At 37.7% G+C, this 24,167-nt stretch overlaps 5 protein-coding genes across 5 annotated transcripts; 1 reads left to right on the top strand and 4 right to left on the bottom strand.

The window, feature by feature from the left end:
• Positions 1-3,895: 3,895 nt before the first annotated feature.
• GCK72_023336 (uncharacterized protein) lies at positions 3,896-4,707 on the bottom strand (the record flags this gene model as incomplete). Its single annotated transcript, XM_003106696.2, has 4 exons — positions 3,896-4,015; positions 4,130-4,306; positions 4,370-4,452; positions 4,665-4,707. 4 exons carry the CDS (start codon positions 4,705-4,707, stop codon positions 3,896-3,898), a joined length of 423 nt encoding a protein of 140 aa, XP_003106744.2.
• A 421-nt stretch (positions 4,708-5,128) lies between these two features.
• On the top strand, positions 5,129-6,508 carry GCK72_023335 (uncharacterized protein; the record flags this gene model as incomplete). The annotated part of the gene is made up of 3 exons (XM_003106777.2): positions 5,129-5,770; positions 5,909-6,016; positions 6,419-6,508. 3 exons carry the CDS (start codon positions 5,129-5,131, stop codon positions 6,506-6,508), a joined length of 840 nt encoding a protein of 279 aa, XP_003106825.2.
• Positions 6,509-8,546: 2,038 nt separating this feature from the next.
• On the bottom strand, positions 8,547-14,361 carry GCK72_023334 (uncharacterized protein; the record flags this gene model as incomplete). The annotated part of the gene is made up of 8 exons (XM_053735351.1): positions 8,547-8,632; positions 8,678-8,788; positions 8,842-8,922; positions 11,689-11,805; positions 11,861-11,998; positions 12,042-12,183; positions 12,229-12,336; positions 14,227-14,361. 8 exons carry the CDS (start codon positions 14,359-14,361, stop codon positions 8,547-8,549), a joined length of 918 nt encoding a protein of 305 aa, XP_053578917.1.
• Positions 14,362-15,480: 1,119 nt separating this feature from the next.
• GCK72_023333 (uncharacterized protein) lies at positions 15,481-17,082 on the bottom strand (the record flags this gene model as incomplete). Its single annotated transcript, XM_053735350.1, has 7 exons — positions 15,481-15,573; positions 15,620-15,754; positions 15,801-16,008; positions 16,052-16,104; positions 16,148-16,270; positions 16,317-16,771; positions 17,043-17,082. The coding sequence occupies 7 exons, from the start codon at positions 17,080-17,082 to the stop codon at positions 15,481-15,483; spliced, it is 1,107 nt and encodes a 368-aa protein (XP_053578916.1).
• A 666-nt stretch (positions 17,083-17,748) lies between these two features.
• GCK72_023332 (uncharacterized protein) lies at positions 17,749-23,734 on the bottom strand (the record flags this gene model as incomplete). The annotated part of the gene is made up of 15 exons (XM_053735349.1): positions 17,749-17,889; positions 17,940-18,074; positions 19,024-19,267; positions 19,314-19,459; positions 19,508-19,638; positions 19,783-20,005; positions 20,076-20,246; positions 20,573-21,081; positions 21,134-21,262; positions 21,314-21,622; positions 21,667-21,981; positions 22,035-22,383; positions 22,935-23,165; positions 23,224-23,563; positions 23,610-23,734. 15 exons carry the CDS (start codon positions 23,732-23,734, stop codon positions 17,749-17,751), a joined length of 3,498 nt encoding a protein of 1,165 aa, XP_053578915.1.
• Positions 23,735-24,167: the final 433 nt, after the last annotated feature.

Raw genomic sequence — 24,167 nt, 5'->3', positions numbered from 1 at the left:
CAAATGTTTCTATTTCATGTAAAACTGAGAACTTTCGCATGCGGTTCCTTCTGGTTTCAATGTTCATTTCGAAATATGACAAATTCATATGAACCCAGCTCTAATTTTTTGCTGCTCACCATCTATCCGGTTTTGAAGCAATTATTTCTTTCCTCCAAGCAGAAACAGAGAAGAAAGACAAAAGACGGAGAAAAAAGAATGAGCTAATAAATTCAACGATCTCATTTTATTTCTTCTCTAAAAAAGGAGAAGAGAGGAGAAGGAAAGGCGTCATTTGGAAGAATAGAGACGACATTTTGTGAGCTTTCCTCCTATCTTTTCTATTTCTGGTCTTTTATTCTTCCTCTTCTCTTTTTTTTCACATTTCATCCCAGTGATACGTTTCTCTTCAATAGACCCCAATTTCCGATACCTTCTCTTCATCTCTCGCACTTATTGCTCAGTTGATGCTTTTCCTTTATTTTACTTCCACCACTCGGAGTCCCGTCAAAACATTCGTTGAATTCGCTAACCTCTGCTCTTCTCTCTATTTCATTTCCCTCCGTCGTTTCCGTCCAATACAACTCTTGGTTCCACCCGCAATTCATTCATCTTCTTTTTCAATTCTTCTCTCAGAAGAAACACATCTTTTATATCATTTCAGCAATTATTAACTGTTTGAAGATCTTCTCAACGGAAACAGCCAGAAATTAGGTATATGGAAATTTAGAAATGGTACTTTTCACTAAGAACCAACCAAAGAGCATGTGGAACAAGATTATGTAAGACGTCTAGGCTCCCTGTCATGTAAAAAACGTGGGGTTCTGGAGTTGCTCTCGTCTCTTCTTTTTCTGACGAGACGAGAAAAATAAACGAGTGGAGAAACTTGATCCTTGTTTCCTTCTCGCAAAGTTTTTAGAGGTCTTCATCACGCACACCGAAGAGAAAGTTTTTTTATTAAACATATCATCCCATTCCAACTTCCAGTTTTCAGAATCAAACTTTTTCAAGTATCTGATATTCCGGTTTTTGTAGAAGTAATGAAGTTGTGCGTGAAACATTGAAAATTACAGAAAAGTAATATGATTGACAAAATTATTAAGATTTTCAAAAAATTATAAAGAAATATCCTTCCTAATTATTCTAGTTTCCACGCTAGAGTAAATAGCTTACCTACCTCTTATGAAATTTTGAAAACCGTTCACTACTTTCTCTGCGTCGACACAACATTTTTTCTATTCACTTTCCACATTTCATTATACTACCACTTTTCTGATAAGAAGTCCATGCGTGCAATACTATTGTTTAACGATAAGAAACGTCTTTTTTCATCTTCAATCAAATAATTTATCAATTTATACGGAATGCACGAATCATTGTTTTATGTTTGTGAAGTTCCAATTCAACTTGTTAGATAAGGAGATAATATCAAAACTATAGTGTCAGGAATACTGAACTAAAGCTATTTATCAAAATTGAGCGTTCGATGGTCTCCTACCGGTTTCATGACTAAGAATACCTTTTTCCATTTTACCCAAACCATATGACCATTGGCATTTAGAAATTCAAAAAGTTATTCTGCAGATATCTCACGAGGTACTGTTTCCGATGATGTCACTTTCCATAAACATAATGCGTTATTGTGTCCTTTGGTGCGAAGAGAGAAAAGGGGAGAATAGCGAAAACAAGCGTCCTCATGGCGATTGTATAATTGGTGTTGGTGTGTAAGAAGGATATGGTTGGACTTTGATGCTCTATGAAGTGGGTAGTTGAAAATTCAAAACCTTTTTTTCTCAGAAACAACCTCATTGTTCTGAATTGTCAAATCAATTAATTATGTTCCTATAGACAATCTCCCATACTCTTTTATTTCAACGATATATGCTTCTTTTTTTTTTGGTTAGTTCCGAAACATGAAGATTAGCGTTTACAAGTGATTGAAGTCAACACGCCGACAACGTCAGCTGTTGACTGACCCAAGCACGAATCGCTTTCTTGTGAGCTGACCGCGAGATATCTTTTTGTTTTAACTAAAAGTTTATAACACATCTTAAGTGCGTTCGTTGTTCCTATTAATCTGATGATCAAAAGTACACCAATAATTTCACGAATCAAAAGTTTTTGTTTTGTCTGACATTTTCCCAAGTTCACTGCTACTTGAGTCTCTTGCAGTGATCACATGATTTTGAACCGCTGTTATTCGCAATTCTTCAAAAACGATTAGACAAGTAGCTACTCTACCTGCATAGTTAAATTTTTTATTATCTTCTATCTATTCAATCTTTTCAATATATATTTTTTATTTTAACAAGTTCACGCCTACTTTTTTCTGAAACTATCAGGTTTTTTTCAATAATTTTGCATAAATTGCACTTCTTGCTGAGTACGATTGTTTCGTAATACATAGTTTCGTTCTTAAGAAAACCCGGTCTTCTCGTGTGGACACCATCAATAGTTTCGATAGGGCGGTGGAATGATTCATGTTCCGTCTATCACATATTTTGACTCAGGACATTATTTTTTTTCTTTTGGGAGAGTGTGAAAAAATTTTAGATAACAAAACATGAGTGACAGTTTATTGAAAACTTTCACTACTGACCACTATCCTTCCGCCAAAATAAACTAGCATATTTTAAAATGAGAAGAAGGGAAAATCCAAAACAACTTCCTCATTCACTCCGCGCGGAAAGATGTAAAAACAGGTTTATAGGCGGGTGGCAGGTAAATGATTCGGAGGACAATGTAACACTGCCTGCCATCTTAACGTCTTTGCTGTCTGCATAGATATGCGGGGGTATAGCTCAGTGGTAGAGCGCTCCCTTAGCATGGGAGAGGGCTGGGGTTCAATTCCCCATACCTCCAGAATCTTTTTTTCTTTTTTCTGAAGAGAATTATCAGTTAATTGGTAACATTTTTCATTTTAGAAATAATTTTTGAAGTTCAAATCATTCGATTATTGCAGAGTCCTACACGTAGAAATACACCATGTTCCTCAAACTTCATACAGAATTTTGATGAGTATAGATTATCATAAGAGAGACCATCCGTCTCGGACCTGTGAAATACGAATGACGTCATTTGTGATACAATAGGCCACTAACTACTGCCACTCACACCCTCCTCTCCAGGAAACGTCATTTGACCTCTATATGACTGACGAGAGAGCACATCTAACGGCCCCTTCTTCTGCCATTTTGCCCGAGAGACGGTTTTTCCTGTGTCTCTCAAGTTGCCTAATCTCTTACTACCTCTTCGACCGTGTCGATGCTGACCGCCTGCTGCCCATAAACGTCGCACACAGTGTTGTTCTTTCTTTTTGCGCTCATTTCCAAATCGTTCGCTCTGGAGGTCGGTCCTGTCTCTGGGTCTCAATCTCTCCTTTATTCTTTCTTCTATCTCTCTATGTTTTTTTTCATTCCGTTTCTATTCCTTGCCGCTCCTACGCAGCCAACGGCTAGTTGTGTTGTGGGGGTCCACACGACCACCGCAACGGCAGCCGCCGCCTCCGGCATATACACACAACACTTTTTGCTTCACTTTAGTTTATTCATTCATCATCTTTTCGAGCCGTTCGCTTTTTGTTTGGCTCACTTTCTACCGCATGACGCGGACTGTCCATTTTTGATGATTACGTTGGCAATGAATGGACCAACCGTAATCCGCTAATACTCCCCTTCACCCTATTCCGCCACCTACCGCGTTAATCCTGTTATTATTTATGATTTATTGTAATTAATTAGTGCGATAGAAAAGGTTACACAGAAAAGAGAAGTTATCGAATGGGTCAAAATGCATTTCGACTTGTACACTTACTTAGAGTAAGATAGAAAACGAAGAGAACTTGATACAAAAGTGTTAGAAATTAGAATATGTTAGTAACGGAATCAGTGAGGAGAGAAATTTAATTTTGAAAATCTTATGGTTGCTCAGTGGGAGTGACTTGTGGTTGTGGTTGAACGTTGTGAAGAATGTTGACCAAATCTTTTAAGTGAACAGTCATGTCCAGATACTCCTGACGGTAGAAACCCAGTTTTGCCTGTAACCAACTGGTTTTCAGCCCAAAAATGTAGGAAAATAGCGATAGTTATCTAATCTTTCTGTTTTTCATATTTTCTACATTTAATCGGATTCTAATTTCTACAACCCTTACCTCGTATGGAGCACGTTCGTTGCGAACCATGTCGCTTTCCATGAGCTCGATCGTATCAACGATACGTTGATTGAGACTGCGAAGCTCCCGGATCACAGTGTTTGGAATGACTCCAAGATGAGAAGTCACTTCACGAGACAACTCGCGGAAATGGAACACCATTGTATTGATTTGCTCCTGAATGTTGAGTTTACCCTACTGGCTTACTGTCTTCTGAGAAAACTAGGACCCCCTACTCACAATATGATGGAAATCCAAAGTTTGACGGATTGGCTCGTACATGCCGTCGAGATTGTACGGACTTGGATGAACGTCTCTTACTGCTGAAATTAGGAGTTCGAAGATTTGAGCTGATGAATTCTGACAAAAGTAGAGAAACTATACTTTTTCTATAAAAAATAGGGAAACGAAACACAGAAAGAGAACAATCGTTTTATTGATGTGAAGTGAATAGTGATGTGGCATGTAAAAATGTAAGAGCGAAAAACTGTTCCCTTTTTCTCTATCTATTTTCCTTCCTCCCGGTTTAGCTTACCATCCATCGCCTTATCTAGAACGGTTTTCCAGCATTCCATCATTTTTATAGAAATAGGTTATATTGAATAGAAGACAACCGTTAGCTGTAATAGTAGAAAGAATAGAATGAGTGAAAATATGTTGAGACTTTTCAAAAAGTGGGTGGTGAGTATACTGGAAACCTAGGATACAGCACAAGTGTACTTCACAATAAGAAGCTGAAATGAGATAAAAAATGAGTCTGGAAGACAGAAGGGGTGTGTTTCAAGTAGGTGAATGTCTCCGACTGGCACTCAGTAGTGTCGACTAAAAATACAACTTTTGTACAAGGTATACGATAGATATTACATGCAATACAATACAAATCTCTTCCATCTTCTGTCTTATGTGCACTATACGAATTTGTGATTTCTTGATCTTCTTGGAATTCTGATATTCTAAATTTAACGAATGACGGCAACCATTATATTCAATGATTTCAGAATGAACGCTATCGACAACACTACAAAAGCAACAGAAGCGTTGGCTGAACACGTTGTGATGGAGGAACCAACTGTCACCGAAGCTCCACTTGTCAACGAGGTTCCAATGGTCACGGAGACACAAATTGTCACAGAGAAAGTAAAGAAGGAGCCAACGCCAAAAACTCGCAGAAGACTGTCAGATGATCTGAAAGAGGAGCCACGAGAGCCACCAAACAAAATGCAAAAGTTAGAGGTGGAAGATTTCATGCCATTGGAAGCGTTGCAAACTCTTCAGCAACTTGCGAGCCCGAAACTTGGAAACAACGGGCTTCCATGTCGCCCGAAGGCCATGACAATCGTTGATGGAAGACCAACACTTCCCGAAATGGGACCACTTTTACAGTGCCAACATCTTCAACAAATACAATGTCTCATTCAATTCCACGAACAACAAGAAAAATACCGTTCTTACATTCAACTCGAGATTCTCCGTAATCTACGTAAGCAACTCAACGACCAAATGCTCCTTCATCCACACAGACATCACTACGAAGCATTGGTTGAAGCCGCTAAGAACAACCGTCTGACTCCACTGTCAGTCGCCGAAAGAACTCAAATCGAATATTTCACACAAATGGCTAACTGGACTTTGGAAGCTCGTGTAAGTACAGGGGAATAAATTGAAAATGGGGAATGGTAGTTTGGGGCGGTTGGGCATAGGGGAAGGGAGGTTGGAAGGAAATAGGGAAATCAGAAACCCAAGGATTCAGAAAAAATGGTTAATTTCCGCTGTTTGCAGGCCACCTTGCAAAATAAGGAGACGCCGACCTATCTTCATTTCTTAGGACGTCAGATCGCTGATTTCAGAGGCCGACTCAACGAGATCACTACTCATGAGCAATTCCAGGTAACATTTGAAATCAGTGAACATTTGATAGAGTTTACTGAAAACTGTTAATTCATAAAAAGAAGTTAGAATATATACAAAGCTACAGTAATTAAAAATCATCTAAAACAGAAATCAAAGTCTAAAATCCAAGATCGAAATTTGAAAAATTCCCTGGCACACAATTCCCATAAAGTCACATTTAAGAATAAGCTGGAACTGTAGACACAAAAATTAAGAGCAATGAAAATGGTTAGAACATGAACTACAGTAACCAAATCTAAAGTGCTAATAATAATCAGCTTACGATATTTATGTTTTCATAGAAGTAGCAATTATCAGACGACTGTAGTTTTTATCAGATTAAGATTCTGAGAACGGAGAAATTGTGTGATAATGTTAAACACAATATATTTATTTCAGGTGTTTGCACCAATGTTCGCCGAGCGCATCGACTACCATCGCGAGCTGATCCACACTCTCAACCGCCGATCATCTGTCAGCATCATGTAATTACTACGAGCTACCAACTGCACGTGTAAATACGCACAAAATTTCACAATTATATCCAAAGCTTCACTATACTATATTCGCAACACTTTCTCTCGCTTTTTCTTCTTCTAGATGCTTTTAACTTCTATCGGTAACTTGATTCTGTAAAATAAGTGTCTGTAACTAATTTTTTCTACCCTCCCAACCCTCTCGAATCCTCCCGTTAGCTTTTTATCTGAAGAAGCGGTATCAATTTAAAATTGACCTGTGAATTTACCCTTGATTTTTATCGTGATTCAGACCCTCGGTTCCAAATGACAACTTTAAAATTCCAAAAATATGTTTTTTGCCTAGACGGAAATTTTCCTTGCCTTTACACGTTCCTATTGACCCCGAATTATTGTAACTTCTTGTGATTGGATCACTCAATGTCTTTTTTCTTCTTTTTTATTGTTTAAATGGATTTTTAATGAAGCAAACTTTGGTAATGGACTTATGTAATGACATTAAGGAGGTTTGTTTAGGAAAAGATAATAAGAATAAAAGCAATTATTAATATTGATAGAAAGAAGAACAACTAATAAAATTGATTTTTCTGAAAACAAGACAATGGCGGACGACTAGATTTGTATTCGTTGTTGTTTAGCTGATGAGATTTGAAGTCGGGATATAACACTGCGGATTGTATTTGTAGTACCTGCAACAGACGCATGAAATATCAAGAATAACAATTTTACGACTCACTTTTCAATCAGGACTTATAGCAGGAATCTACAATAAGTTGTGCAAGATGGTCCCAAATCAAAAGGAATGTTTGTCGGTTTTGTGGAATCATTTCCTGAAAAAAGATTTGTTCGTGAATTTGTTTTGTTATTATCTATTATATATAGTTGTGACATCTTTCCGTATGCCCCCCAGATCACACTTATACACTGACCTTGAATTTCTCTTCATCATTACTTCTAAACTCTCCAAAAAGTTCTTGCAATTGCATCTGAATTTGACATTGTATGACGTCGCACCGCGTCGACGCACTCAACGGGAACCGTTGACGAATTTTGAGCTAAAATTTAAGCGGGTCATTTAGATGATCATTGACAAACAAATATCTGTTTACCAGGACACGATTGCTTTCATTGAGAATAACTATCATTGCTCGGAGTCGATCCTGTAATACGAAAAAAATTCAAAAAGATAATTTTTGTTGTATTCTTACTCTGTCTGGCAACGTCAAGGGTGTTCTTGGTGTTGAGCTACTAAGTGGAGTGGTAGACAAGGAAGAGCTTTGTCTTTTTTCAGACGATTCCAGAAATGACTTTTTCGTTATTTCTATACGAAGATTCGAGTTGAAGTACAGACGAAATTGTGAGTCATTCACTTCAATGTTCTGTTCGGAGCATTCAAATGTAATTCTAACATCTGCACTTTGTACAACATCATCCCTTTTACCGATGTCTATCGAAAGTTCAAGACTCGCAGTTATATGATCAGAAACAAAATGTTGGAGAAATTCGCATAAAGTATGGTCAGAAGAATCAGAAAACGGGACAAAATATGTTGTGTTTTCCGAAGTAATTTTTGAATTGTAGAAATTAGCGTTGCAGACAGAGTTATTGGATAAGGAATCATAAATTAAAGATTTTTCATCAGGCTTATTGTGAGGATTTTCCATTGAGTTTTCACTATCTGAAAATGAATTTTTGACTAGAGAAAACTAATATTATGAGAAGAGCAAAAACGTAGCGCTCAATGAGATCAAGAGAGAACATTTTATTCGGCAAAGAATATAAGAATCACATCGCATTATATTGAAATTTAGATGGTTGGCAGCTTGAAACCGCTGTGGATTTCATGTGAAACAGAAGGCGGCGTGATGATAGGATGGAATGGGAAGCGAATAAAAATTGGCTTTTGACATGAGGCCCAAAAGTTTGATGTGAGATTCAAAAAAAAGTTTTCCAACGAGATGACTGCTTTTACGAGATATTATTATGGGTTAAATTGTGCATTGCTTGGATGTTGGGAGATACGATATGAAGAGTCACAAGACGAGTAGATATCAGTGTTGGGTGAGTTGAGCAAGACGCAGCTTCAGCTGTTCACTGTAGCGCTTCTTATCCTCCGGCGCCATTGACTGGAGAACACCTGGAAGCGTAATGAGACGTTTCCAACGCGGTACACTTCTCCTACTGTAGGTGCGGTATTTCCGGTACTTGTTTGGCATTGCACGGTTTACCCAGTACATCTCGGCGCTCCGACGTGGCAGTTGGATCGCAGATTCGGCATCCATAAAGCCGGCACCTGCAACTAAAATTTATATTCTTTCGAAGTAAAAACCGATGCTTTAAACTCACTCATGGTTTGATGAAAGCATAGAGCGAAGAGTATTATGACTGCTGTCGAGACGTTGCACATGGCTGAAATCAATGGGGTCACTGAAATTGAAAATGGTACTTGAACATAAATTTGACTTTCACAAAACATGGAACAGAGCAGTTATTGTTATTACAAAGCAGTTTTTGTTATTATTTCATTTGAACCAGACAATAATGATATTTGAAGAATGAATTTGGAACGGAAGAACAGATTTGGATAAAACTAGGAAAGAATAGAAAAGGCAAAACAATGCATTGGAATTCTAGCGGAAAGAGAATGGTGTCAATGAGATGAAAAAGGCTGTAACAACTGGGAGGTCTGTTTTCCAAAGAACAACCAGTAGGCAATTACATATGAATAGTAATGACGAGTCTGTTCATAATAGCAAATACTCATCTGGATGTTAATTCGGACAACTAGGAAATGAATACGTCTAACAGAGAATACATCCTTTTGAATGGATGGATGGACAACGTTAATTCTAGCAACTTCCAGTTCAAGAACACAAAAAGAAAAACATCAAACTGAAAAGGAAGAGAAATTCACGTTTCATAAGGATAAGTCAAGTGTATTTGGTTATTTATATGTTTTGTATCTGGTCTGATTGAAACGTCCTAAATACGGGGGTTGAGTCAGTGTCTGATTTTCTAATGACGGAAAAGACGGATGAGACTTTCTGATAATCTTTTCAAAGAACGGTACTTAAAGGTTGATCTTGCTTTCAAAAGCTTTCCAGGATACTATTATAAAAATGATGGAAGAAATAGTAAGGTTCTCTGCTTTTCAACGATCAGCTCAAGGCTTTTATAGTCCTCTCGCTAGCGCGTGTTTACCGTGATTAGATGCTCTAATCAGGCGCTTAATTAAACCTCTTGGGAGTGAGTCGACGCATGATTCTGTTGTCTGCGACACCTAGTGTGTCACCCAATAATTCGTTTTCACGTGGATATGGGAACTGGGGAATTGACGACGTTTGGTAGAGATCTTAAAACAGACTAGAGTTAGAATATGGATGGATTCTGTGAAATTTCAGCTACTTACTCTCCTACGTATGAATTAGTTATTTTATGTACTATCTCAAAAAACAATGGCAAACTTCTAGTCGTAGAATGGTTGTTTTAGTGTTTCTAGGAGCCAAGGTTCCACTACTCTATGAATAGATCACATACCTAGACAAAATGAAACTAATTCTTTCAAACAACTTTGAACCTTACTGATTCTCTACTAATCCACGTTCGCAACACAATTAACCTCCTATTCACACTTACGACGTCAAAGGCTCGTTGAATTCAATCTAATGATTTCTATTGGAGCCACAGCATCTACTCTTCAAAAATTAAAACTAAAAAATGCTACACATCTCATTATTGTAGAGGTATGGCTGGGCTGGTACCAATAAAAGAATGTGTGAAAGTTGTAAGAAGAGACGGAACACGAGTGGAACCTTGGGGGGTCTGTCAATTCCTAGCAAGGCTCTTTCACGCAAACAAAAGGAATTTTTTGAAATGAAATGGACAGAACAAATGAATGACGTCTCGGGAGTTTTTAAAAACTTTTATGTCTGCAGCTAAAAAATGAAAAAGGTTGTAAAAAATGTATGTTTCAGGAACTACATGTGAAAAGAATGTGGGCAGGTGAAAAGATGAAGCCAAAGAGATCAATCAAAAGATCATGTTTCAGTGGTTTTTATAATATAACGTATAATTAGATGGGGATACCCTTTTTTCCACCCTCGAAAACCTATTTGCTCGACTTTATGCTAGACATTGAGAATTCTGCAACTGACATTGTACATGTCTCATGTGTCACTTTAATATCGCCTAACAATAGTCTAAATCGTTCATATTTATTTCTTCAGGAAGTTATGCTTTCTTTTCATAAGAAAACCAACTTGTTGTGTTGTGAGCAAAACAAGAATTGGGTATAATACATCCTACTACTATGAAAAAACAACTTGACAATATGCCAAAATGATCAGTCTAACAATAGAAAAGGATTTGATTCGAAGATTAGAAAACAAAATGATTCACAAAAAACGTCTTGGCTTTTTTGAAAACTTGATCATTCATTTTAAGTCTGCCAGAAATAGCTGGATTACGGTAATCAGAAAAGACGCATTTTCGAAACTCATAGGCAATAATATAACCGTTTCAAGGACATTTCTACATCTAAATTCAAGAACAACTGGATGGGATTTGTCGTATATTTCTGGACAAGATTCAAAATGAAATCAGATTTCTTTGTAATAAAAAAAGTCTCATAAATTACATGATAAAGCTTAAATTTCGAAAAAAAAGTCAAATGTTGATTTCATAGTTATGAAATTGACAAAAGTTTATATTTTCCTGCTCAAACCATCACATCTTCTAAAGAATAATCAGATGTCTGCAAGACATTCAAAAATCATAGTTGCAGAATCATCTCGCTGTAGATGAGTAGGTAGATATAAATTATTCACGTTTTCACCTAGGTACGTGGTACCATCCATATTTTGAATTCAAACGATGTCTGATCATTTCTAATCAACGTTTGTCCGGGTGTTAGTTGTCGTGAATGTTCACTCATCCGTAGGTGTTACGCTAACCAAAACTTAAAATTCAAATATAGACGAAGGAGAGTGTGATTCTAGTTTGAACATGGGAAGTTTCGAAAGTAATTGGCTCAAAGATACAAGACTAGAAAGCAAAAATATGAGTGATGTTATGTTTTCTTTCGAAAAGGATTTGAACTTTCCAATTTCAATAGACATAATACATACCTGCAGGGGTCTTCAAAAATTGTCAAGTGAACAATGGCCCGTCTCGTTTTTGCAATATATGAGTAACATCGGTACGCAGTGTATAGTGCATAGGCTTTGAGAAGAGTGTAGACGCATGTGAATATCATTTTTAGAATCAGGAAGCGGTGGAAGAATTGATCCGATGTTTCTTGGTCTTCGTCATCTAAAGATAACTTTCTTTTTGATGCTGGAAGACAATGCAAATAAAGATTACCAACCTGTTATAACAAAGAAAAACAATAATGTCAGGAAGAATGAGAGAAACATAAACATTCGACAACAGACACCTATCATATAGACTTCAATATATGCCAAACGGAATGTTCGAACTCCTTGAATTAAGAAGAATACCAGAACTGAAATCTTTCATTATTCTTAGAACCTTCAGAAAAAACTAACCTAGTTGAATGCAGGTAAACGCAAAACCCGCTATTATAACATAGGGAGGGAACGCTTCCCTCACTACGCTTTCAGCTGTCCAAAATGAGCACTGAGACACTATCCACATAATTTCACAGTAGGCAATCCATAGCGCTCCGGTCTGAAAATAAAATAATTTCATAGTTTCCAGAAAAGTGAGACATACCCTGATATGCATGACTTTAAAACAGCAGAGAGGAGATGGTAGCTTTTTGACAACAGGGTACACACCGTTTTCATTAATGTGTAGTTCCTTTTCATGGGCAATACTCATCTGAAAAAAAGTTCAATGATTTGGATTAGGGAAAATTAGAAGTTTATCAAAAACTCAAGCTGTGAAAAAGTGTTTTGTGGAGATAATACCACATTCTCGTCAATCGAAAAGTTGGAATATAAAGTATCTCAAAAGTTTTTCACGAAACCGAAAGGAATCTTTGTTTTTTGTCTCGTCGGGAAGTGTAGTGTACTCCTCGCTCGCTGCGTTGCTACATCACACTCAACCGTTGTGCCGGCATGTGTACCGACTCTTGTTTTCTGTGGTCGTGCGGGGGTATAGCTCAGTGGTAGAGCGCTCCCTTAGCATGGGAGAGGGCTGGGGTTCAATTCCCCATACCTCCAGAATCTTTTTTAGTTTTTTTTTGTCTAAATAGTTAGAGCTAATGATATCAAGTGAATTTATTTTTGAAAAGCTAACATGAAAAATATTTCATACGGTGGAAATCAGCCAAAAAATGCGAAATATGGAAAAGAGGAAGTTCATTTTTTTGTTTACAGAAGTCTTTCAAAAATTAGAAGAAGACTTTCTAAAACGACCAACCAAAATATTTCCTTCTTCCATCACTTTTATTCAAAAATTCTTGCACCTGTCTCAAAAATCATTACCTTATCCGGATTTGTATAGACGAGCGAAATAGATAAAGACATTTTATTTGGATTTCAAAATGACGAGCCGGAAATGAGGGGGTGTCGAGAAAAAATATGGATGAAAACAGAAAATATAGACTTCCTGGATGTGACAATGACATTTTTAGGTCACATTTGCATGCATGTCTTGGTTTTTCTTTTTTCTTAATACATAGCACAAAATTAGCAGTAATTCGGTTATGTGAATTTATGCACTTTTTGTTGAGTTCCCTGTTCAGTCTTTTCGAGTTCAATTAAATGTTTTTGAGTGAGGGAAACTGAACAGGAAAATAAGGAGAAAATGATGAACGAGTCGTTTGACAACATAAGACACTGAGAATCTAACTAGAGAAACAGTAGGAACTGAAAATATAAAGGTGCTAAGAAGAAGCGTTCTGGAATGACCAGAAATTCTCGATTTTTCATTATCTCTAGATAAAAGATCCGTCTCACACAGACATATAAACGAGCATGTCAAAATATTTTTTGGGAAGAGCTAGATCTCCTTTTCTCATTTATGTATTGTTTTTATTATTCCAAACCACAAAAGTATCAATTCCAGGCGATCCACGGTCCAATTCTTGGGACAGTCAAAAACGTGAATCGCATTTCAGAAAAAGTGCATTCCCGCTAAACTAAACAACTGAATAAGAAGAAAGAGGAAATTGGAAGAAAAAACGAGTTGGACCCATCAATTTGAGTCAATCAATCTGAACACGGAGCACAAAGTTGTCTTTCAAAACTTGTCTGACTACGCAGCTGAGACCCCAAAAGAAATGAGTAGTAGTACCCCCGCAAATTGGAAAATGAGAGATGCCAAGGAGATGGATATAAAATCATGGGAACTACGACGTAAGATCGGATGGGTTCGTTTCGTCAGCCAAGGGGACACACGAACTAATTTTGGAAGGGAAACGTCGTAAAAAAGTGTTTTATTTGTTTCCCTTTTTTTGTTGCTCATTTCTTTTTTGAGAATGAAAAAGAAATAAAAAGAAAATAGAAGGAAGCAGTAGAAAAAGAAACGTCAGAAGGAAATTTTGACATGACAGCTCGATTTCTCGATTTGTGTCCGTTTTTCTGTGTTTCTGTGTTTTAATGTGATTTTAGACGGGCATGCTCCGAATTCCTGATTTTCAACCAACCGGTCTCTGGTCTCTTTCTCTTTTATGTACGTTGAAAACGTGACAGAAACCAATAAATGGGCGTGGATGAGATTTTGAGATTAGACAAATTATTCATCAAAGCTTAACGATTAACTAACCTTTGCCCTTAGTACACGCAAGAGGTGTAAACAGAATATAGTGACTTGACTGAAAAGATTAGTAATTGGAGCGAATGTTTTAGTTAGCATCTCGAAGAATATGATCATCAGATGAGTTTTCACAACGAACACCATTCTTCTGGAATTGCAGTTGGTCGTCTGTTAGAAGCTTCACTAAAAACCAAAGACAATGTACTTGTTGTTCGGAACCACTTGTTCCAGAAAGACAAAACACAAATTATTTGTCTTGAAATTGGTTGTTGATCAAATATGGGCAGACACGAAGGAGAAGAGCATTGCAAGAGTAGTAGTGAAGTAATTGACCGCCAAATATTTTGATGGCGCCTCCATCTTTTTTCTTCTCGTTTGCTTAATGTTCATCTCTGAATTTTGAGTTGTCAATCATAAATTATTAGTGAATTTAGGGAAATAGAAATGAATATGTAAATGCGACCACACCAGCTGACGAGTCGTAGACAACTGGGTTCTTGAACAATAATTATTTTTAGTTGGTTAAGATTGAATGAAACGCGTTACTTCCTTATTTTCTTTGTGATGGGTGTCGATGTCTTGAGATCGATTGAATGAGTAATATCTGGTTGTTCAAAACATATTTTGGCATCTAAAGAAACAGCGACTGGAACTAAAAAAAAACAAACAACAAATTATCTTTTATATCGGTAGTTGCTTCACTGCTTTCAATTTTTGAACGATTCAGAAATAGTGAATCTGATTTCAGTGTTCTCAATTTCAAGCAGTACCTTGTGACTGAGAATGAGAAAACTTTGATCTCTCCGGAAAAACAAACTATATTTATCCTAAAGCGTAAATTTCAGTTTTTTAATAATTACAAACAGTTTTCTATATTATTGAAAGAGAAGAAGATAGAAAGACGTAGTGACTTTTTTTGAAGATTCTATCACAAATAAAAAAACACAGACTGCTGAACCGGTTTGAAAGACACAAACTGTTCAGAATCGATTTTTGAACACATTTTAAAAACTGTGGTCTTCAAGGGCATAGTGAATAAAAAATCAGATTGATTCCTGATCAAAACTAGAAAATATGGAGGTTGTTCTTGAAGAAACATATTCCCTTTTATTTGGACCAAAAGTCTGTAAATGTTCTGAAATACAACAACAAGACTTTGAAAAAAAAAATTTATTGATTCAATTAAAGCTTAGAAAAATTTTAAAGCAAAGTTTAAATAATTAAAGCAAATGTGTGACACAAATAAAGCTAATGAAAACACAATTAAAGCTGAACCAATTGTAGTCCCCGTCCCAATTTGGGGCCTTCCTTCTGGCATATTCGGACTATGGACTCCACAATGTTCCCGGCCGAAAACTGAAAATTATAACTTATTTTTAAATTATTTTTAAAATGAACTTACAGAAGTATGAGTGCAGAAAACCATACATTTTGCCTTGTCAGTTTTCTCACTCGATCGATAAATAAAACTAAAAAAGTTTTTGTCCACACGATCCTGATTGATCAATACCAAAGAACCCAGTTTTATTTTAATGCTCTGAAATGTATTAAGCATTATCTATCAAATAACACTTCACACTTACTTTCACCACAATTTCTTTGTCGTTCACGGAGATATTCACAGGATTTGTGGAGAGAGGTGAGTCTCTTGAACGGATGGTGGCATTTCTCAAAATTTCCACGGCCGTTTTAGCCATTCCGTTTTCATCTTCCGGTAGAACCACATCTTCCTCAAATTTCAAAATGGCTGGGAAAAGATGAATTGAACTCAAAGAGGAGGAATCGTTGGGTCTGAAAATGGATGTTATACAATTAAAAATTACCAATGACTCACTGTCCGGTGGATTTCAACTGAAGTCTTCGATAAATGTACACTTTATTTTCAATCTGTAATTTCAATTATCTTACGTTCAAATTCATCAAAAATTACCTCAGTTTTCAACTTTAAGAGCAAGTTGTCCTTCTCCGTTCTTGTCCTAATCAAATCCTCTTGGAGGCATTTGATCTGAGTTCGACACTCCATTCCCCCCATACAGAAATTGTTCTGAAGTGCCTGAAAAAATATTGAAACATGGTTCATCTTTTTATATAAAACTCACGGCAAATGCTGCTCCAGGATGAATAATCGGGAACAATCCCGAAGAGGTGGTGCTGGTTTGGGACATCGTGATGGTGTTTGCGCTGGGTTCCATTGGTTGACGACTTTCTGGTTGTGTGGATGATGTCGATGGCTTAGGCGGTGCTGGGGTCACTCCCAGAAACATCACAGAGGGAGGTCTGTCTTGCATTGCTTCAGTTCCTGTCGAGGTGGACGCCTGCGCAGGCATTTGTGCATTGTTTCCCACTTCCTTTCGAGCTCTTTTCTGTGGTGGAGGTGGATCTTCACTCGTATTGTTAGTTGGTTGTACCGGTTGGGATGTAGATGAGATCGGTTGGGATGTAGATGAGATCGGTGTGAAGGCAGAGCATGTGGCAGGGTATACTTGGGAGGATAATGCGAGTAGGTTAGAAATATAGATTGACGCAGGTGGGTTTCCAGGAGTGACGCTTGGTTCTGAAAAATTTTAATTTTATTTTTTCAAATTGTTTCAATTGGTATTTGAGCAAGCATCCTCTTCTTTATTAGGGAAAAGGATTGCTGCTGGCAAAGAAAGATTTAAAAATCTAACCTATGCTATTTAAAAATGAAAGCTGGTTTAAAGCTCGGAGCCGATTGTATTCCTCTCTAACTTCGGCTGGGAGCATGGGATTTGAAAAGCACGAAAGAAGAGAATTTATGGGTGCCGTAGTAACCGGCACTGGCAAGAGAGACATAGGGTCAATACTTGCGCCAGTTTGAATGTTGGCGGTTGCGTGGTGTTCCATTTTTTTGTGAAATAAATCTCTTCATCCTGTCTGTTTATATGGAATGCGATGGGAGGAGTTCATCCAAACTTTTCTTTTTGCACTCATTTCACTGTTATCTTTTGCCATCTTTTCGCGATCAATGTTTTTTTTTGGAAAACCGCCCGCCTTAATCGACAAAAACGCTGTGTTGCCTTGCGTCGCTAGGAACAGAAAAAAACCATCCTTACAAGGAAGGTATAAAAGAAAGATGAAAACGGTGCGATGATTGAGAGGGAAAGGGGAGACGGGGTCGATGAGAGGAGAAAAAAATCTTGGATAGCAACAAAAAGAGAGATAAGTTGAAAACTGTTTATTGATCATCTTGTTTCTTATGACAACATAAAAGTTTGAGTTGAACTGGAAAAACGGAAATAGAAAGTGGAATGAAACTTTGAGAGTTAGTTGAGGGGAAGAATAAGATGAAACATAAACTATTAAAGTTCCGGTAAAAGGCATCGGGTGATTTAATTCTAAGGAGACGGGATCTAAAAATAAATGGGAGGAAAAAGAAGAGTAAGTAAAAAAGTACACGTAAAAATGAGTAATCTCATCCAAAAAATGTTGAGATTACAAGATACTGTAAATGGGGAAAATGAAACAAATAAATAATAAGATTTTAAAATTCAAAAAGCCCGATATTTTTCATCAATTTCTTTGGTTAGCTCCGTTTAGTTGTTGAAGATGGCGGCATCGTACCATGGTTCCTTCAATTGGAAGATTCTTGTCCATTCGGCTTCGAAGTTCGAACATCATTCCAATTGTGGTGATAATTTCTGCTGCGATTGCCTGAAAGTATTTTGGAATGATAATAAGAAAAACTTATTTCAGTAACTTACCGAGGTTAGTACACAAAAAGTGTGACAGAAAAAGTGATTTTCCGTGTCACGAGCCACGAAGCAGAAGAAATTGAGATCTTTCCTGTCCTGGCACACAACGCGAATTGTGTAGACGCCATATCCATCAAGTAGTGTCTGAAAAAGTCTATCATGATCCAAGTTCCTAATCATTCTTATCAATCCAGTGTGGGAGGTCTGGTGGTGTAAACTTGATAGGACTGTTCACTAAAATGATAGGCTAGAGAAGATATGGCGCCGGTTGCAAAAAAAAAACGTCTGAAAAGTGGAGTGGATATCAAAGTTATCAAAGTTCAGTCCGCGGATATCAAAGTTCAGCATACACAATTATCATTGGCTATCTACTGTTCCATCTGATCTTTGTTGTAGTGAAACCTTTTTCCTTACTAGATAGTAGTAGGAACCGATCAAAACTATTCTGTGCACTCTTCATACGAACCTCAGTCTAGGCCGGTCAAACCTCAGCAAATTGAAATTTCCCAAATTCTCCAAAAGTATTTTTGTTTTCAAATTTTCAGATTAGTCAGTTCAAACGACAAGTAATTTATATCCTGCTATTCTTTCTCTGAGTTCGTAAGTTTTTAAAGAAATGTTTAGAACAGATCCAAAAAATGACCTCAAAACAGATCCGTCGTAAAAAAAAATATCCACATTATTATTTTTAAGGTTCATATGCATGTATTTTGCTGTACTTTTTGTTTCTTAATGAATAGAATTGACTTATCAGTTGTTACTTCCCGGGATACAGTATGATAACTCAAACCTAATCTTGTTTGTTACTTTAATGGCGTAACTTTCTATCTTCTTCAAATTTATACTTTCTCCTCACAAAAAAATCATTTTTTATCTTTGATGGGTTTTATTTCATCCCCTTGTCACAGTCTTCTTGATAACTACTTTCGATTTTTCTTGGTTTTCTGATAGGTTTGCATCAGCGGCATGTATCGAGAACGTGTTTTTTGAAAGAAGATCTCGCCATAAAGGTAACCAAGACCCTTTCTTCCGAAAGAAAACTTTTTTTGTTATTTTTTTCTCTAACTGTCCCCACTTTCATTTTCTTACTCACTTTGAATGTTTCGTCGAAGATGGTGATTCCATTGCATGTCAAATCCAAAGTGACGCGGGAAATCTTCTCCCAATCAACAACCGATTCTTTCATAAAAGTCATTGCTGCATGGGCTTCATCAGAACACTCTGTTTCTCCGATTTCATGAACACCGAGGTGGTGAGCACGATACACGACGTTTCCTTGAAGCAGTTTATTCTTGATCTTTTCGAAGTCTCCTTGTGGACACTCAGAACATGTATTCCTGGAAGAAAAAATTGACTGGGGTGTTATGAATATGATAATCTTACTGTCGGACACGTGGTGGAAGAGGTGGTGGTGACATTACAGGTTTCATCTGCAGACGAGAATTGTATTCCTTTCTTTTCTCATCTTCAGCTTTTTTGAACGAGTGGAGGATGCGGGCAACGTGACCAGGACGGCTGACTCCGATTTGCTAGAAGCACGTTTAAATTAGCGAGGAACTAGGAATCAAAACCCTTACCATTAGCTTGGCGGTGTCCCAATCGATCTCAGTCAATTTGGCCATATGCTTGTATCCAGCAGCAACAAAATCAGAGATGTAATCCTGGAGTCCGATGAAATTCAGCCATTCACTGACATAAAAGAATTTTCCTGAAAATGAAAACTGCTGGTGGACCGAACTTAGTTTAGTTGGAACACCGGGAAAGTTAACAAAACAGAACCAATTTGATGCCCTGACTAGATGAGAGCATCTCAGCCTCTAGCATATAGCAATCTCATTTTTTAAAAACTCACCCGCACTAGCAACTTCATCTTTCAACTTTTCAATTTCTGACATTATCTTGAACTTGGTGACATCATCAACTCCGATCTCAGCAAGAATATTTCTGTTGATGGTTCCTTTCAATTGATCCATTCTATCGTATCCGTGAGTCTGAAGAAGTGCACCAACGGAATCAGCAGCTCCAGGTGCCAGCATCACATCACTCTCCAACCAGTCGATGATAGTTTTTGGCTGCTAGAAAAAAGTATTTTATTTAAGCATAGGGTTTTTAATAGATCCAACTAAAAAGGAAACTAAAAATTACCTTTTTAACAAGAAGCGATTTCTGATCTCTGAGTTCATCATCGACTAGCGTCACACTCAACGCTTTCGATCCACGATCACGTAGATAAACGGCGACACGTGGCTCATATTCACGTACAAACACACTTTCACGACACGGAGCTGCACCGAACGAATCGAATACACTTTCCACCTGTGAAACGAAAATAGCTTAAGAAACTTAATCTGCTTGATTTTTTTCCATTTTTTCTATTCATTTTTCAAATAATCATAAGCAAAAACATGGAAGCGATGTTACCATTATTCGAAAACAAGAAGTGCGCCAACGACTTTGCTGACGCATTTCTTGTTATTCTTTGCACATTTCCCTATTTCTCATTGAGTGTAGAACTTAGAAAAGGATTTTCTGTTAAAAAAATATTGGGAAAAGCAAAATATTGGACATAAAAAATTCAACAAAAATTTCGGAGTATTTTCGCACCCTCGAACTTTTTTTGCCATCAGAAGAGAACAACTCACTCTATCCCAACTCGGTTCTTCACTTGTCGAATCTGACTTCTGGTCAGATGACGGTGACGACAAGTTATCAGTTGGAGAAAGAGAATTCATCATCAGATTCGTTGTTCCATTCTGTCGACGGATACGCACAGGCTCTTCTGGCTCCGTAAAACTGCTATTCATCTGCACTTTTGATGTTGATTCCGTACTGTTGTTGCTGATATTCGATGGAGAGGAAAATCCAGAAAAAAAGTCCGAATTCTTCGAGTCCACCAAACGAGATTTTCCACATAAAGCATCGAAGATGAAAGCTTTCGAAGTATTCGGTGATGGTGGACTTTCAGCAGACGTAGATGCCGGTTTTGTAAGGTCGTCCAGGAATATTGCAGTCACGTTGTTGTCCTTGTCATAGTTTCCATTCATATGTGCATTTCCATGACTATATATAACACTTCCAGTTACAGAACCCGTAATTTCCTCTGGCATTGCAAGTGGAGCTCTTCCGTTGTCTCGCTCGCGATTGAATTTCTCTAAAAACAATGTAATGTGAGGATTTCTAGTTTTACGGTACGGAATACTCACCTTTATCCAGTGTAGAACAAGCATATGTCAGCGATGAGGTAACACTGCTAGCTCGAGTGTCCAGCCTTGGACTTTGAGTGAGTCCGAGCGATTCCTCACGGTCACACGTTGTTCGAGATAGCGAGAACTCTGAAAACACACACTACTTTCCAAGCAAATCAATAAAAATTCAAAACTCACGATGTCTTTGCAAAGCACGATCCAAAGTTTTATCAGAATCCAATATGAATGCTTCGTTCAGATTTGGGCGATTATGATCAGGAGCGTGTGATGTATACACTGGTAGTTTTGGAAGTGTGGCATAACCAGTCTGACGCCGAAGTGATGAAGATCTTGTGAGAGGAGAACTCGGACGGGCCAACATTGCAGAACTACTGGGAACATTGTCATATGGAGCTGGTGGTCGACCACTTGTCAGCTGATTTTTCTGCCATTCGTTGAATTTTGACGGTGAGTTATAGGCCCAGTTTTCTCCAGGAAGAACGGATGCTGAAATTTCAGAAATTATCTGGTTAACTGTACGAGATAGTTACCAATCTGTTTCTCCGCTGGTCTCGATCTAACATTTTTCAGTCTTGTCGGCAGAGTATCACTGGATCTTTGACATGAATAGTGTTTGGTGTGATAACTTGGCGATGTCAATGGAAATCTTCCTGTCCGAGGTGCTCGGTCATACATAGAGCTGTTCCAAGTGCGGTTGATGGTGTTCGTGGTGTATGGACCCTCTGAACGGACGCTATTTAGTGCTTCAGTGGAATCATCTGGTGATAAGTCACGGAGTCTTGCAGAAATCGATGGTGGTTGGTAAATGGAGTGGTTGTTGCGACGTTGGTCCGGGTACACTTGAACTGGAAATCAAGAGAATGAGAAATTACTGAAGTAATTCACTAGAAAATCTTACCACTTGCTTGGCTTGGCAGTGGTTGCCAAATCGCTTCTCTCTCATTATCACTCTGACTCCCTTCGGTTTCTCTTCCTGAATCTCTTCTATCCATCCCCTCGATTATCGACCTGCATTCCTTCCATCCTTCCGGATTTTTAACAAAATGAGCGATTTCATTCCTTCGATTTTCTTGCAAATCAATTATCATCTGCAGCACAGTTTGTCCATGTTGGTTTTTGATATCTGTGTTGACTCCAATTTCCAACAAGTATCGAACTGCTTCCGCCTGTCCACAAGCTGATGCCACATGAAGAGCTGTTCCATCTTCAGTTGTGTAGTTGATAGAAAATCCGTGTTCTCGGAGAGCCTGAAAATTATTTTTCGCAAGTTTCGATTATTTTAATATGAAGTTTAAGAACATGTTAAAAGAATCTGAGGCTTTTCACTGTTGAAAACAGTCCCAAGGCGTCACAAAAATCAATAGTGTGTGGTGTATGGGTACACCGACAGTGTGGTGAGAGAGAAGAGAGTAGTGAACGACGATTAAAAAAGAGGTCAACTGTGCGCATTATCTTGTATTCATTTCTTGTCTTATTAATAGCCAGTCCGAGAAAATTTATATAACTGAAAATTTCAATCTAACGAGTCCGATTTTTTTTGAGTTATTTACTGCAATTATGAATTCAATAAGAATTGCATCTCTATTTCCTCAATTTTGATTATACCGGAAGACATCCAGACACTATTTACCAAATGTTTGCCTAACCTCCCTTTTCATCTGAATACGTATTAAAACAAAAGCTGCATTTTCCCTCTTTTATTTATAAACTGCTACCAACTATGACACACAACGCGTAACCTATTCAACATTACCCCATTCTCGATGACTGAATAATGAATAGAATAGTAGCAACTCACTTGCATGCACTCAACATGATTATACTTGGCTGCAAGATGGAACGGGTAGATGGCAAGAAAGGCTCGTTTTATGTCCGGTGCTCCCACACGAAGAGACTCATAAGCTGATTGAACAGGGAACTTTGGCCACTTTTTACAAAGCATTCTGATAGCTTCGGCACATCCAATTCGGGACGCAACGTCTATCACATTTTCCTTGTTTTCATTTCTGATGAACGGATCGGCGTTTTTCTGGAAGTCATATTTATTGTTACGGTTTTCAGTCTCTGAATAATGTATGAAATCTTACATTGATCAAATATAGGACTACTTCGATGTGACTGCGTTGAACGGCAAGATGAAGTGGAGTCTCGTTGAAAATGTTGACTGCATTCAAAATATCAGCTGGTTTATCCATAGTCTGTAGTAGCAGCATCTTCACAATCTCCAAGTTTCCATTCCATGCTGCTAAATGAATTGGGAGTATATTTTTGGTACTTTTGCACAGCAGAAGAAGGGGCTCGTAGTCCATGAGTAGTTTGCTGATCTGATTTTGATTCTCAAGAACTGCGTGATGGAGCAAAGTGAAATCAGATTTGTCATCTTTGTAGTCTGCCAGCCAGTGACTGTCTGATTTGGTGGTGAAGAATCTGGAACATGTTCAGCGTTTTGTGGAAAGAAGATGAAGAAACTCACTTTAGTCCACTCCGGATCTTCTTTCCTCGTTTTGAACTGAGAAACAAGGCAACTTTGTCATACTCTCCTTTTTTGCAAGCCTCGATTACTTCAGTCTTGGTGATTACATAGTCTTTTAAGCTCATCTCATCTGAGCTCCTCCTGTCAAAAAGATGAATTACTTGAATGAACAAAAAAGTTTAAAAAAAAGAAATAACAACTATGTCGAAAGAAAAATAATCTAGGAGTTGAAAAAAGAAAGAAGCTGATTTTCAGAACAGATAGAGTTGTTTTCTGTTCTCTTCTTTTGAATAACTCTACAATCTAATTTTGACACGAGTCGTAGTATAGATCAAAAATGAAACTAGTGAGGGGATGGAACTCAAAAGTGCATAAAACGATCGGAAGTGCAAAATATGTAGAAAATGGGCGGGATGAAAAATAAGGATGAAAAGCGGAGAAGAAGGGTCCCGAGAAGAATGTCTCGTAATGTATTGCATTTTACTCGCTTTTCACCAAAATCTCGACGAGAGTGGTGAAAGAAGGGAGGAGGAAGAAGGAAGGGCGCTGATGTGGGTG

This window comes from Caenorhabditis remanei, chromosome X (assembly GCF_010183535.1).
Source record: "Caenorhabditis remanei strain PX506 chromosome X, whole genome shotgun sequence".
NCBI lineage: Eukaryota > Metazoa > Nematoda > Chromadorea > Rhabditida > Rhabditidae > Caenorhabditis > Caenorhabditis remanei.
This window is presented reverse-complemented; position numbering and strand designations above follow the sequence as displayed.